The sequence below is a fragment of the Phycodurus eques genome, chromosome 4 (genome assembly GCF_024500275.1).
Source record: "Phycodurus eques isolate BA_2022a chromosome 4, UOR_Pequ_1.1, whole genome shotgun sequence".
Classification (NCBI taxonomy): domain Eukaryota; kingdom Metazoa; phylum Chordata; class Actinopteri; order Syngnathiformes; family Syngnathidae; genus Phycodurus; species Phycodurus eques.
In genome coordinates, this window is record NC_084528.1 from 21,223,535 (window position 1) to 21,238,072 (window position 14,538).

The 14,538-nt window shown below is 41.3% G+C and overlaps 1 protein-coding gene across 2 annotated transcripts in view; it reads right to left on the reverse strand.

The window, feature by feature from the left end:
* Nucleotides 1-14,206, reverse strand: part of LOC133401517 (protein argonaute-3) — a 46,588-nt gene extending 32,382 nt beyond the window's left edge. For both annotated transcript variants that reach the window (XM_061674621.1, XM_061674620.1), the window contains exon 1: nt 13,442-14,206. In XM_061674621.1, the coding sequence (XP_061530605.1) occupies nt 13,442-13,460 (19 nt within the window). In that variant the 5' untranslated portion in view covers nt 13,461-14,206. The remainder of the gene's footprint in view (nt 1-13,441) is intronic.
* Nucleotides 14,207-14,538: the final 332 nt, after the last annotated feature.

Below are 14,538 nucleotides of genomic sequence, written 5' to 3' on the forward strand. Positions count from 1 at the left end.
ATAGTCACGGAGTTGTTCTGAAGCCACTCCTTCGTTATTTTAGCTGTGTGCTTAGGGTCAATGTCTTCTTGAAAGGTGAACCTTCGGCCCAGTCTGAGGTCCTGAGCACTCTGGAGAAGGTTTTTGTCCAGGATATCCCTGTACTTGGCCGCATTCATTTTTCCTTCGATTGCAACCAGTCGTCCTGTCCCTCCAGCTGAAAAAGACCCCCACAGTATGATGCTGCCACCACCATGCTTCACTGTTGGGACTGTATTGGACAGGTGATGAGCAGCGCCTGGTTTTCTCCACACATACCGCTTAGACTTGAAGCCAAAAAGTTCTGTTTTGGTCTCATCAGTCCAGAGAATCTTATTTCTCACCATCTTGGAGTCCTTCTGGTGTTTTTTTAGCAAACTCCATGCGGGCTTTCATGTGTCTTGCCCTGAAGAGAGGCTTCCGTCGGGCCACTCTGCCATAAAGCCCCGATTGGTGGAGGGCTGCAGTGATGGTTGACTTTCTAGAACTTTCTCCCATCTGCCGACTGCATCTCAGTTACAGTGATCTTTGGATTCTTCTTTACCTCCCTCACCAAGGCACTGTAAGGTCTTATATAGACAGGTGTGTGGCTTTCCTAATCAAGTCCAATCAGTAAAATCAAACACAGCTGGACTCCAAAGAAGGTGTACGACCATCTCATGGATGACCAGAAGAAACAGACAGCATCAGAGTTAAATATGAGTGTCACCGCAAAGGGTCTGAATACTTATGGCTGTGTGATATTTCAGTTTGTTTTTAATAAATCTGCAAAAATTTCCACAATTCCATTTTTTTTCTGTCAATATGGGGTGCTGTGTATACATTAATGAGGAAATAAATGAACTTAAAATATTTTAGCAAATGGGGGAATCTAACAAAGAGTGAAAAATTTAAGAGTGTCTGAATACTCTCCGTACCCTCTGTATACTGTACTGTATTTTTTATTGAACCACAAACAATATGGCGTGATTGTCAAGGAAGAAGCGCATTCCCTGGCTGTTGGAGCTACATTATAATAAGAGAAAAATAGGAATCGGGCAAAAAATTAAGGACAGTAATTATTTGAGAGGCTGTTGGCAATAATCAACCCATCATTGACTGAACTCTTGCAGTTCAGCAACAGGGACTCTCCACACTTCACTTTTAGCAACAGGTAGGACATGGCATTTTTTATTTTGTCATTATATCTGCAACGTTCCGACGCCGCTCCTCTACAAATCAAATTTCTAATCATAGCAAAACTAACGTTTTTCATGACAGTACTATAATTGAAATTTAACACAAAAAAAACACGGGAAAATGGAATGCTTTCCAACAATATATTTTCCTTGACAATGGAGTTCTCAAACATTGAACTCTTGTAGAACATATTCGTTAGAACATAAGAGCATGGACGCGGCTCACTATTTCCTGCCAGAGGGGGGAGGGGGAAACAAAATAAAAAATCCTCTCTGTGCTTGCCACTGCACAGCCAGGCAACATTTGCACAATTCGGCCAACCGGTGAAATCTATCCTTGGTTGTCACTATCAAATTTTTTTAGAATTGATTATTATTATTCAATAATTATTCCATTGCGTAATTGAGTAATGCCCCCCAAATTATTATAATTATTTATTTTTACTACTAACGTATTTTATTCTCGCTTATGAGGGATGGACTTCTATCCTTTAACTGCATCTGCTGGTGCTGAATGTATGAAAGAAATGCGTCTGGTTCACGGAACACAGTCGTCCATGAGCCAAAAGGTCCGTGGACACAGTGAGAAACAAGACCGACATCCATCACACCCGTGTACACAAACAACCACACCGCTCACGAGTCCTCACACACACACACACACACACACACACAATAGAGCAGTTGTGCTTGTAATCCACAGAGGCTTGAGCTGTGGGAAGGGAGCACAATGGCGTCAGTCACATACACAAACGCAAAGTGATTGACAGTGTCTTGACTACTACCCCTCCACGTTCCCTTCCCGGGCCTCTCTGGGGTGTCGCATCTGGCGTCCACATCCTGCACGGTTCGTCGTAACGATGTGATAAAAATACCAGAGGAGGAAGAAGAGGAGATGACTGGATGGAGAAATTTCAGTGGTCCAGCCTTAAAAGGGATCAATGGACCTGAGCCAGAGTGTGTCCGTTTTTTATTATTATTATTTTTTTTTTATTTTATTGTATTTTTTTGCCCAACCTGAGCTACTTCAAGCCAATTGACACACAGGCTAGTAAGTCAAATATATTGTCGCTGTCGGATAAAACCCTCCAAAGTCCACTTCATGGTCAAAGTATCTCCTATTGTTCCCAGAACTGTCCTTCAAAAACAATACTTGAAGAGTTACAATCCAAAAGCAGAAATCTCAATTTTTGTATCCTGAATAAAATATTGTATTTATTTTTTTACATACAGTATAAAGCTTAAGGTTAAAGCTATTTTTCCCCATTCAGTGCATTCTAAGTTTATAGTCAGCCTGCTAGTAAGTGCGTTATCAGCTTTTGCGTTTTAACTTGTCACTTCCACTTAAAAGACCACACCTCCACCATTCACTTAAGCCCCTTTCACCACAAAATGACCAAGTCAGCTTTGAATAAGCTTTTATACAGAAGCCACCTGCATTTTCACAGTGTCATTGCGTTCAGATATCAGATTATTTGATATGTCAGAGCAATTGCTTTCAACACAACATGGTGGGAGAAGTGAGTGTTAATATGCACAAACCTTTGTCGGAATTAGTGTTGCAAAAGATTCAAACAACTTTTTTTTCTCCCCAAGGGCAATTCAGTTTTCAGACTACCAGTCGGGTTACATAAAAACAGTGATCACGAACAACAGAAATTACGGAATTTTCAAAGCAGGAAAAGTTCCATGGCAATTAATTGGAATAAACCAGGAATTTACAAAATTTAAGGTTGGCCATTAATTAGGAGTTTAAAAGGAGGTACAACAATTAATTATTTGACAATTAAACGATTATCAAATTAATCAACTTTTGATAATTGATTATTCATTTAGAGACAGTTTAACTAAAAATTGTCCAAATCCTACAAATTTTTGTAATTCTCCATGAAAGCAGCGTTTTATCAAAATAAGACTTTTGCAAACTTTACTTTGGGAAAACATTGATTAAAATGTTTGCCCATTTTCTGACATGTTACAGAACCAAACCAGTAACTAAATCATAATCCATTCCTTTTTATGCATTTAATGCAGTGTCAATTTGAAATAATGTCCTGTTTTCAAATGAAGGGATGTAATTTTTTTTTTAATCCATTAAATGTAAAAACAATACAATTGGCAGATTAATCGTTTATTTAAATGATTGTTAGTTGCAGCCCTAAATTTAAATGTATAGTATTTAGAGAAAAATATTTTTGTACAGTATACATTACGAGCCTATTGTCTGAAAGGGCTTGGCAAAAAATGCTGAGGCAAGGCTTGAGAAGCTTGACGGAAGATGCTTTTTTATTTGCCTGCTGAGAAGGACTTTTTTTTTTTTTTTTTTTTTTTTTTTTTAAGAGGAAGAGGAGCGCTTTTTACTAAACATTTAACTCATTCACTGCCAGCCTTCCCAGTTAAGATGGATATTTGATTTCTAAAGCAGTCAATGGCAGTGATTAAATGGGACTTTGTATTATTTAATGGTTTAGGTCAGGTGGGAAAGTAATATGTAACTCCACATTAACATTTTTGCTCTTCAAAAAAAGACTTCACTGTTCAATGAAATATTTAAAACTTGACAAAGTTCTACTTATTAATAAATCTGCTGAAATGTCATGCTTACTAATAGTATTATTTTGCATGGATGTCTTCTTTATGACCAAAATTGTGTACATTTATGTTTATTATTTCCAAATTTCTCCAGCTTAAGTAGGGTTGGGTATCGTTTGAATTTGAGCGATTCCGGTTCCTTATTTCGATTCCGATTCTTTTAGGGCTGGGTCAAAAAGTTTGCAAGTTTTAAATAAAGGGTGTCCAAATTATGAACATCCATTTTCTTAGCAGCCCGCAGCATAGACTAAAATGAATATTTGACTCTTGAGTTCCTTATAACCAGTATCAATATCAAACCTATGAACTAAAAGCCAATGTGTGTAGAAATAACCCAATTAACTTAATATTTATTAATTAATGTTTCAATTAAAAGTTAAATACAAAATTGTTAAAATAGTTATTTGGGACACCTACAAACAAGCAAGATTTCTAACAACTTCTTTAAGCGGCTCCTCTGTCTGCCACTCGTTACCTGTATTAATGGCACCCGTTTGAACTCGTTATCAGTATAAAAGACTCCTGTCCACAACCTCAAACAGTCACACTCCAAACTCCACTATGGCCAAGACCAAAGAGCTGTCAAAGGACACTGGAAACAAAATTGTAGACCTGCACCAGGCTGGGAAGACTGAATCTGCAATAGGTAAGCAGCTTGGTGTGAAGAAATCAACTGTGGGAGCAATTAGTAGAAAATGGAAGACATACAAGACCACTAATATTCTCCCTCGATCTGGGGTTCCACGCAAAATCTCACCCCGTGGGGTCAAAATGATCACAAGAACGGTGAGCAAAAATCCCAGAACCACACAGGGGGACCTAGTGAATGACGTGCAGAGAGCTGGGACCAAAGTACCAAAGGCTACCGTCAGTAACACACTATGCCGCCAGGGACTCAAATCCTGCAGTGCCAGATGTGTCCTCCTGCTTCAGTCAGTACGTGTCCAGGCCCGTCTGAAGTTTGCTAGAGAGCATTTGGATGATCCAGAAGAGGATTGGGAGAATGTCATGTGGTCAGATGAAACCAAAATACCATCCATCCATCCATTTTCTGAGCCGCTTATCCTCACTAGGGTCACGGGCGTGCTGGAGCCTATCCCAGCTGTCATCGGGCAGGAGGCGGGGTACACCCTGAACTGGTTGCCAGCCAATCGCAGGGCACATACAAACAGACAACCATTCGCACTCTCAGTCATGCCTACGGGCAATTTAGAGTCTCCAAATAATGTTATGTTTTTGGGATGTGGGAGGAAACCGGAGTGCCCGGAGAAAACCCACGCGGGCACGGGGAGAACATGCAAACTCCACACAGTCGGGGCCGGGGATTGAACCCGGGTCCTCAGAACTGTGAGGCTGACGCTCTAACCAGTCGGCCACCGTGCCGCCACCAAAATACCACTTTTTGGTAAAAACTCAACTTTTTGTGTTTGGAGAAGAAAGAATGCTGAGTTGCATCCAAAGAACACAATAGCTACTGTGAAACATGGGGGTGGAAACAACATGCTTTTGGGATGTTTTTCTGCAAAGGGACCAGGACGACTGATCCATCTAAAAGGAAAGAATGAATGGGGCCATGTATAGTGAGATTTTGAGTGAAAACCTTCCATCAGCAAGGGCATTGAAGATGAAACGTGGCTGGGTCTTTCAGCATGACAATGATCCCATACACACTGCCCCCGGGCAACGAAGGAGCGGCTTGGTAAGAAGCATTTCAAGGTCCTGGTGTTGCCTACCCAGGTTTAGAGAAAGTCAAATTATATTCACCTGTAAATAGTGTAGGGCGATATGTATATCGTGGGGATATTAGAAAAAAAGTATGACGCTATTTATCTTTTCTTTCTATTGTAATTTCTACCTCTCTGCCTGCTGTGATTACTTTTTCTAGCTTTGTCCCACTCACAGCAAACCATCTGATCAAAAACAGAGCAAGTGCATTCTATCTATATTTATTACAGAAAGTTGTAAATGATACAGTGGACGACATGGCGCAGCGTACTCCCTGCAACCGGGGGGTCACTGGTTACTATCCCCGCCCAAGCGCATGTCGTCGTCGTGTCCCTGGGCAAGACACTCAACTCACATTGCCTACGAATGAATGTGGTCGGAGGGCCCATAGATGCAGAATGGCACCCACGCTTCCATCAGACTGCCCAAGGGCAGCCGGAGCTACTGTATGCAAGTACCACCACCAGGGTGTGACTATTGAATATTGGCGGCTGTAGCCCCAATTTAAGCACTACTGGATTCATTTCTCATTTATGACAGGTCTATTTAACTTCCAAATAAAGTGAGGAAAAAGTAAGCAGTCATAGTATGATGCATAATTTGTCATAGAATAACTGAAAACATACTATATCATTATCATGATATAAAATGGCCCATGTCATGACAGATTTTTTTCCCCATATCGGCCAGCACGGCCTGGAAAAGGTTAGTGGATTTTAGGTTCAACCAAAAATTCCCCCGAAATTCGAATCTTTAACCTTTTGCGACTCATGTACATTCTGTATGGGAACTCAGTAGGCTACAGTACTGAAATATCTGAATACATGAACCTTTACACACCTAATATGAAGCATAATAATCCTTGTGTGAGGTCTACAGTGAGACTGTGACCAAGTATAGCTTCCCACCTCCTTCGTGTAACATAACATGGCAAGCATAACAAGCCATGTATCAAAACGGATTTGACTTATTTACTGCCAGGGGGAAGGCTTGCCCACATTTATACGGCAGCTGGTGTTAATCTGGTCTGCCGCTCGGACAAACACAGCAGTGTCGTCTTTCAAAGCTCGTCAGTTGCAACAGTCATTTGCATGTTCTCACGCGACTCTGCTTGTCTGCAACAAGTGTGTGTGTGAGCATGACAGGAAAAAAAAGATCAAATTTCAACAGGAGGTGGGTGGCGGGGGCGTTTGGCGCCATTGGGCCAGGCGCTATATCAAGATATGAGTGGAAAGCTCAAGGTTGACTAGAAGCTGACACTCTGTGATTCAAACACACGGCGACCAAGCGAGCAAACACCACGCTTGCCGGGGGCCCTTTCGTGGCAGACATTTTGGGTCAGTGTCATCATTACCTCACTTGCAAGCGCCGAGATCAGAGGGCCCACTGTTTACATCTCCTAGAGGGGATTCGGTCCAAAAGTCAAGGAAATCATCGAGGAACGATGTGTTTAAGAGAAATGAGTCGCCATTTCACAGAGACATTGGAACATAATCAATGACTGGAGTAACAGCGTAATAAAGAAAAGGAATTACTAACTGCGTTACTTTTTCTAGTAATAAGTACCGTAATTTCTCATGTATAATGCACATTTTTTTCCCCAAAAATTGTCAAGTCAACAGTGCACATTATACATTGGGGGGGAAAAATAACTTTCACATTTTATAAATGTATACTGCCATCTAGAGGTTATGAGAAAGGTGTACACTTTCATTCCAATAAGACACCGCCACCTAGAGGTTGAGAAAGGTGTACACTTTCATTCTAACATGCCACCGCTACAGAGAGGTTATGAAAAAGGTGTAGCCTACACTTTCATTCCAATATGACAGGGGTACGTATGACTGCATATATGTACAGTTGTGCTCATAAGTGTACATACCCTGACAGAATTTGTGAAATAGTTTTTTTTTTTTTTTTTTTTTTTTAATACGACTGATGACTGAACAACAACCATCATTAATGTCTTTATGGTTAAGTTTTGTTTAATGATAATTTTCTGAAATGCTTGACAGTTTAATTTGAATCCCATTAAAATAAAAATTGTGTTTCGCCTGGCCCTTCATGTTTTCTTTAAAGAATCTTACCCATCTTACAAATTCTGCCTGGGTAATCAAACATATGAGCACAACTGTGTGTTTTCTCATTTACTAAATAAAAATAGGACTGTGAATTTTAAAATAAGAGCAAGTAAATAAAAAAAGTATTACATATTCAAAGTGCTTAACTTCAGAATAATTCTTTGAAAAAACTAACAAAATACAGATAATACTTCATGTTTTGATCATATGGGTAGAAGCAAAATCACGCATTGTAAAAATGCATTACAAATCAGAAGGGTTTTTCCAGAATTTTGATGTCAACTTTGGGTGGTGTGCATTATACATGGGTGCGCATTATACACGAGAAATTTCAGTAATCAAATTACTTTTTCAATCACAATGCTGTTACTGTTATTATCATAAAATGCACCATGTTATTTGTATTATTAGATCACAATCATTTATCATCCCTCATCAGACCAGCAAGATCTCTAAACAGAGAGGCATTTTTTTTAAAGTGCGTAAGTGATGATGATTGGTTGAGATAGTCAAATTTCATTGTGGGTGGGTGTTAACACAAACAAAAGCAAGGATGGTTACCCAGAAGCACACACACACCGAGTCGACAAGTAGTGCTGTGAGAACTGAGGAAATGATCAAAAGGAATGGAGATCCTGGTTAAATATACTTTTTTTCTTGTTGTTGACGAAATTAAAGGAAATAGTGTACATGAAGAATGCACATTCTGCCATGGACAAGCATGCATCTGTCACTGGCACATGCTTCTATGAAATCAGTGGCCATTAACACCCAGGTCTGCAGTAACATTAGTCCGTCTGGAAAAATTATCACTGCGAAGCTCCAAGGCAGAGATTTTGCTTCGATTTTGTGCTAGTTTAAACCGTAAATATAGCATAAACTATGACCCCAAAACAGTTTAAAATAATTTCAAACTTATTTGACAACATAATCCTGAAATATAAATGGCTTCCAGATGATGATTTTGAAAATGAAGACACTCTTGTAACTTCTTCTGCTAACAACCCAGACTAAACTTCGCTTCTCCCCGACATATAAAGCCCGTCTCCCAATAGAGATGCATCACGTCACCATACTTCCTTGACACTGATTCCTATTTAGACGGGGCTTTGGTGCCATCTTGTGGCAAGAAACGCGAACTGGTGAGTGCGTCAGCTGCGGATAGGTTCCACGGAAAAACGCAAATTTGTGAATAGTGAACCACCAATATGCAGGGGATTAACTGTAACCCCTTTTTAAAAACCAACTCAATCGTACTGGTTCAAAAAAAAGCCAATTTTTCATTGGTTTGCAGGATAACTGGGAACTATTGTAACACTATTGTTGTGTGCTATAAGGTGCTCAGTTACTGTGAAAACACCTTCCAGTCTCTCATGTTAAACACCGTGGGAACTGCCTTGACACTAATGACGACGAACAGGAGGAGGAGGAGGTGGGTGAAGATCAAATGACGTCAACTGAAATTCCGGCCAGTCGGTTCATACCGTCACATAAGTGGAACGTTTCCATTACAGCGTGGACAAAGCCGGTAGTTTGGGCCGTTTAACCGCCACTAGGATTACAAAAGAGTTTGCCTGTCAAAGACTCACTGTTGACATTTGTTTTATTTCTAGATGAGTACAGTAGGCGGGGGAAATTTATAACGGTCAACACAGTGTTTGCGATCAGTGTGACTTTTGTTGCCATTTAGTCTGATTATCTTTTTTTATTTATTTATTTATTTTATTTTTAATAAGAGAGCCCCCGACACCAGTTTCTGGTATCGACACGAAATTGGGTAGACGTATATCATAATACGGCGCACCAAAACCCAAGGACCCATGCACGAAATTGAAGTTGGCCGCTATGGCTTGAAACAACCATTTCGCGAAAAGTATATGTACAGTGGGGCAAAAAAGTATTTGGTCAGCCACCAATTGTGCAAGTTCTCCCACTTAAAAAGATGAGAGAGACCTCTAATTTTCATTATAGATATACCTTACCTATGAGAGAGAAAATGAGAAGGAAAAAATATATATTTTTAAAGAATTCATTATCAAATTATAGTGGAAAATAAGTATTTGGTCACCTACAAACGAGCAAGATTTTTGGCTCTCACAGACCTGTAACTTCTTTATGAGGCTCCTCTGACCGCCACTCTTTACCTGTATTAACGACACCTGTTTGAACTCGTTATCAGTATAAAATACACCTGTCCACAACCTCAAACAGTCACACTCCAAACTCTGCTATGGCCAAGACCAAAGATCTGTTAAAGGACACCAGAAACAAAATTGTAGTCGCCCAGGCCGGGAGGACTGAATCTGCAGTAGGTAAGCAGCTTGGTGTGAATAAATCAACTGTGGAAGCAATTATTAAAAAAAAAAAAACGGAAGACATACAATACCACTGATAAGCTCCCTAGATCTGGGGATCCACGCAAGATCTAGTGAATGACCTGCAGAGAGCTGGGGCCAACATCACAAAGGCTACCATCAGTAACACACAATGCTGTCAGGGACTCAAATCCTGCAGTGCCAGACGTGCCCACCTGCTTAAGCCAGTACATGTACAGGCCCATCTGAAGTTTGCAAGACAGCATTTGGATGATCCATGAGAGGATTGGGAGAATGTCATATGGTCAGATGAAACCAAAATAGAACTTTTTGGTAAAAACTCAACTTGTCATGTTTGGAGGAGAAAGAATGCTGAGTCGCATCCAAACACCACCATACCTACTGTGAAGCATGGGTGTGGAAACATCATGCTTTGGGGCTTTTTTTCTGCAAAGGGACCTAGACGACTGATCCGTGTTTCAACGAAAGAATGAATGGGGCCATGTATCGTGAGATTCTGAGTGAAAACCTTCTTCCATCAGCAAGGACATTGAAGATGAAACGTGGCTGGGTCTTGCAGCATGACAATGATCCCAAACACACCCCCGGGCAACAAAGGAGTGGCTTGGTAAGAAGCATTTCAAGATCCTGGAGTGGATACTTGATAGAAAATCTTTGGAGGGAGTTGAAAGTCTGTGTTGCCCAGCGACAGCCCCAAAGCATCACTGCCCTTGAGGAGATCTGCATGGAGGAACGGGCCAAAATACCAGCAACAGTGTGTGAAAACCTTGTGAAGACTAACAGAAAACTTTTGACCTCTGTCATTGCCAACAAAGGGTATATAACAAAGTATTGAGATGAACTTTTGTTATTGACCAAATACTTATTTTACACCATAATTTGCTAATAAATTCTTTAAAAATCAGACAATTTGATTTTCTGGATTTTTTTTCTCTCATTTTGTCTCTCATAGGTGAGGTACACCTATGATGAAAATTACAGGGCCTCTTTCATCTTTTTAAGTGGGAGAACTGAGAAAATTGGTGGTTAACTACATACTTTTTTGCCCCACTGTATTTGCCCAAATGAGAAGACTGTGTCCAAGACAAATATGTGACTCTAGATGGCAACACTTTTTTTGCCTACACAATCTATTGTGGACAGAGCATTTGGAGCATTCTCGGAAATGGCACGATACCAGTTTTACCGGAATTTACCCCCAAATGAACCCTGAAGCAGGTATACTACACAGGCGGGGAGAAAATAAACCTACTGTCTGCTATAATTGCGAGCACTCTGGAACACTCAACAATGGCAGTACACTTTTTAAATAATGACTCAAGGCCTAACATACCAAGAGCAAACACGGCATGTTTGCCACTACCAAATATGCCGAGGTTAGCGAGGGGTCAATGCCCCCACCACAAAGACCACCACCCAGAGCCTTGAAAGGAGAGACCATTGTCACTAGTAGCCCCCATTACATAGGAAATACAGTGAAGCCTCATCGAGTCGCCATTCACAAACTTACCCAATGTCGAACATAATCAAAACTATCTATCCAGGAATTTTTGTGCTCTTTCTGTAAAACCCCAAGATGTCAGAGGGGGGTCCTTGTGGGGTCAATGCCAGAGAAAGCACGGTGGTAAACTTCAAGATGATGCAGAATAAGGTCCGTTTGCTTTTGGCCTTGGTGGACGTTATTAGGTGATCAGCTGTTAACGGCTAGCTACTCAATGTAAAATATATTAAGTGCCAAACGAAATACAGAGTCCTTTCCAATATTTGTATTTTAAAAACCCATTAGCCTAATAGCATGAGTGTCTAAGGCATTTTTAACTTACTTGTGCTTGCTAAAAAAAAATTTTTTCTTTGTCTGTTCAGTTTCTCAGTTATCGAGTTCATTGTAAATCGGCAACGGACTATTCTCGATTGTTGAATTTGTTGGGCTGTTTTCCGAAAACATTCAAAAATGAAAAAAATAAATAAATAAATGACCTAGGCTAAGGCGGCCTCACAGTTCTGAGGACCCGGGTTCAATCCCCGACCCCGCCTGTGTGGAGTTTGCATGTTCTCACCGTGCCTGCGTGGGTTTTCTCCGGGCACTCCGGTTTCCTCCCACATCCCAAAAACATGCATGTTAATTGAACACTCTAAATTGCCCGTAGGTGTGAAAGTAAGTGTGAATGGTTGTTTGTTTGTATGTGCCCTGCGATTGACTGGCAACCAGTTCAGGGTGTACCCCGCCTCCTGCCTGATGATAACTGGGATAGGCTCCAGCACGCCCGCGACCCTAGTGAGAAGAAGCGGCTCAGAAAACAGATGGATGGATGGATGGAAGGATAGTTGTCGACATTGCACTTCTCCGAAACAACCAACTTTATAGTCTAACTGTAAGGTCAATTAGGCTCTTGTTCGTAGCAGAAAAAGAAACCTTACTGACAACCTTACCTGTATGAAACAAGCCACAGTCAGAGTTTTATCAAATAAATTCACATAAACCAACCTTAGCCTGAAGAATAGCTAACAAATGTAAGTAAAGATTAATGTTTGGCTTGATTTTCTACAACTACAATACAGTAGTTTAAAACATAACCGCAATGAATTCTGGGTACCCATAATGCTTTTTGCTGACGACATTGCAAGGACAGTGAGTGTGAGGAACAGTGCAAATGGTTAACCCAGGAAAGCACCTGTTCACACCATGGTCGCATGGGAAGTAATTCACGTCATTCAAACAGCAGGGCATGCTCAAACAGCTTGTGTTGTGTGGACGGCGACCTCAAGTAGAAAAATAAAATACTTGCACCTCTCTTTAGGTGCAGCTTTACAGATTGGCATTGAAATGCATATATGAAACTTATCATTTTATATCGTAATATAATATATAACTGTTGCTACTTCGGAGATTTTATTTACTGCGGGGGTTTTCTGAAACGTAACTTGCCTTCATTCAAACAAATGTTTAACGAGTGTTCATTATTTTGTGACAACCAAACTTGTGCCCCACAGGTTGCATTTTGTATCAAAATCAAGTGACTCAACTCTGACTTTGGGCCAAAGAAAGTGTAATATAGTTAATTACAAAATATTCTTATTGGCAGTCTATTTTTCAGTCCCTAACCTTCCTAAATAGCTAGGGTTCCCAACCACTTCTCAACAGCAAATTATTCAATTTAATGTAATTGGTCTAACAATGATTTATTTACTTACTAATGGATCTTTGTTCATGGATCTATGCTAGCGTCGTATAGTGACAGGAAGAACAATTAAATGTGTTCCACTAGAGGGCAGAAGGTACATTATTAATGCGTACAGTATCCCCTTTTTGCGACAAATGTTCGGTGATGTGGCGTGATATTTTTCTCATGTCAAATACGAACTTTACTCTGTAAAGGTATGTTTGCAAAAGCCTCCGGTTGATGCGTGTCGGTGACAGTCTCCCCTGACTACGGTAAACAACTTCGCCGGCTGTTAACCTGCAAGGCCCTGGATAAAACCAAATGGGGTCAAACTGAAGAAAATGTCTCACCTGTAGTTCCGATTTCCATTCATGAGGTCACTGCCCGGTTTACTTCCCGGATCCCACTTGTCAAAAAATTGCCTGGTCCACGTCGTCTTCCGCCTTCTCCTCCCTTCAAGCCGGTGTCTCCCCGCGGCTCAGCGACGCCTGTGCCCCCGCAGAGTGGCGGCCTGCGGGCCTCTCCGAGCCTGCCTTGGCCGGGGGTTGCTGTCAAGCCTTAGGCCGCCACCCCCACCTCCTCCTCCTCCTCCTCGCCGTTGGCGACGTGTCCAATCCCGGGTGTCGTTGCTGCTAGCGCGGCGCCTCTTGGGTTAGCTCAGTTTAGCTCGCTCGTTAAGTCTCTCCTTCCTTTTGGGGGGTGGGGGGGGGGGATTAAAAAGTATCTTGGCGGTCAGAAAGTCATCGCAGCGGGGTTAAAGAGGACAAATAAAGCAGAATACACGCTTTTGGGATGTATTTAAAGCCGTGTCATACGCATTTACGCGTCGGAGAAGCAAGCTAATGTTAGCTGGTTAGCTCAATTGCGACGAGGTGGAATTCTGATGGTTACTTTTATGAGGGAGGAAAGAAATAAACAAAACAGGCACTTTCGCCGGCTAAATTACGCGACACGACACCGGCTTCTTAGTCTTCGAAAGCCTGGTAGTCCAAAAAAGAAAAACAAAAATCTAGCTGTCAAGTCCTTGGTGTACGCCGAAAGAGTTGAGATTTTTTTCCCCCCCCGTAGGATGACAGATGAAGTGTGCGGCTGACTAGCTTGCTCGGCTGGGGCTCTCTCTGTCCGAGGCGAGCCTGCTAAATATGGGCAAATCGGGTTCTGCGCCGGTTATGTCACGGCTAGAGCTCCGCCCCCAGCTTCCTGTTAAAGTAGTATTACGCAGTTATGCTGTTACGCCCGACGTGAAGCCGTGATGCTTCCATTGTCGGCTTCGCTCCCACACGTATTACGAGTACTTCTCTACATAGTTTACATTATTTCATTACTTATACCTACTAATTGTTGTCAATTTGAAAAGTTTTCCATGTATTAGGAAGGACTTACGTAAATGTGAACATAAATATGATGCTTCCTGCTAATACTTTTAGCAGGAAGCATTGTTTTTTAT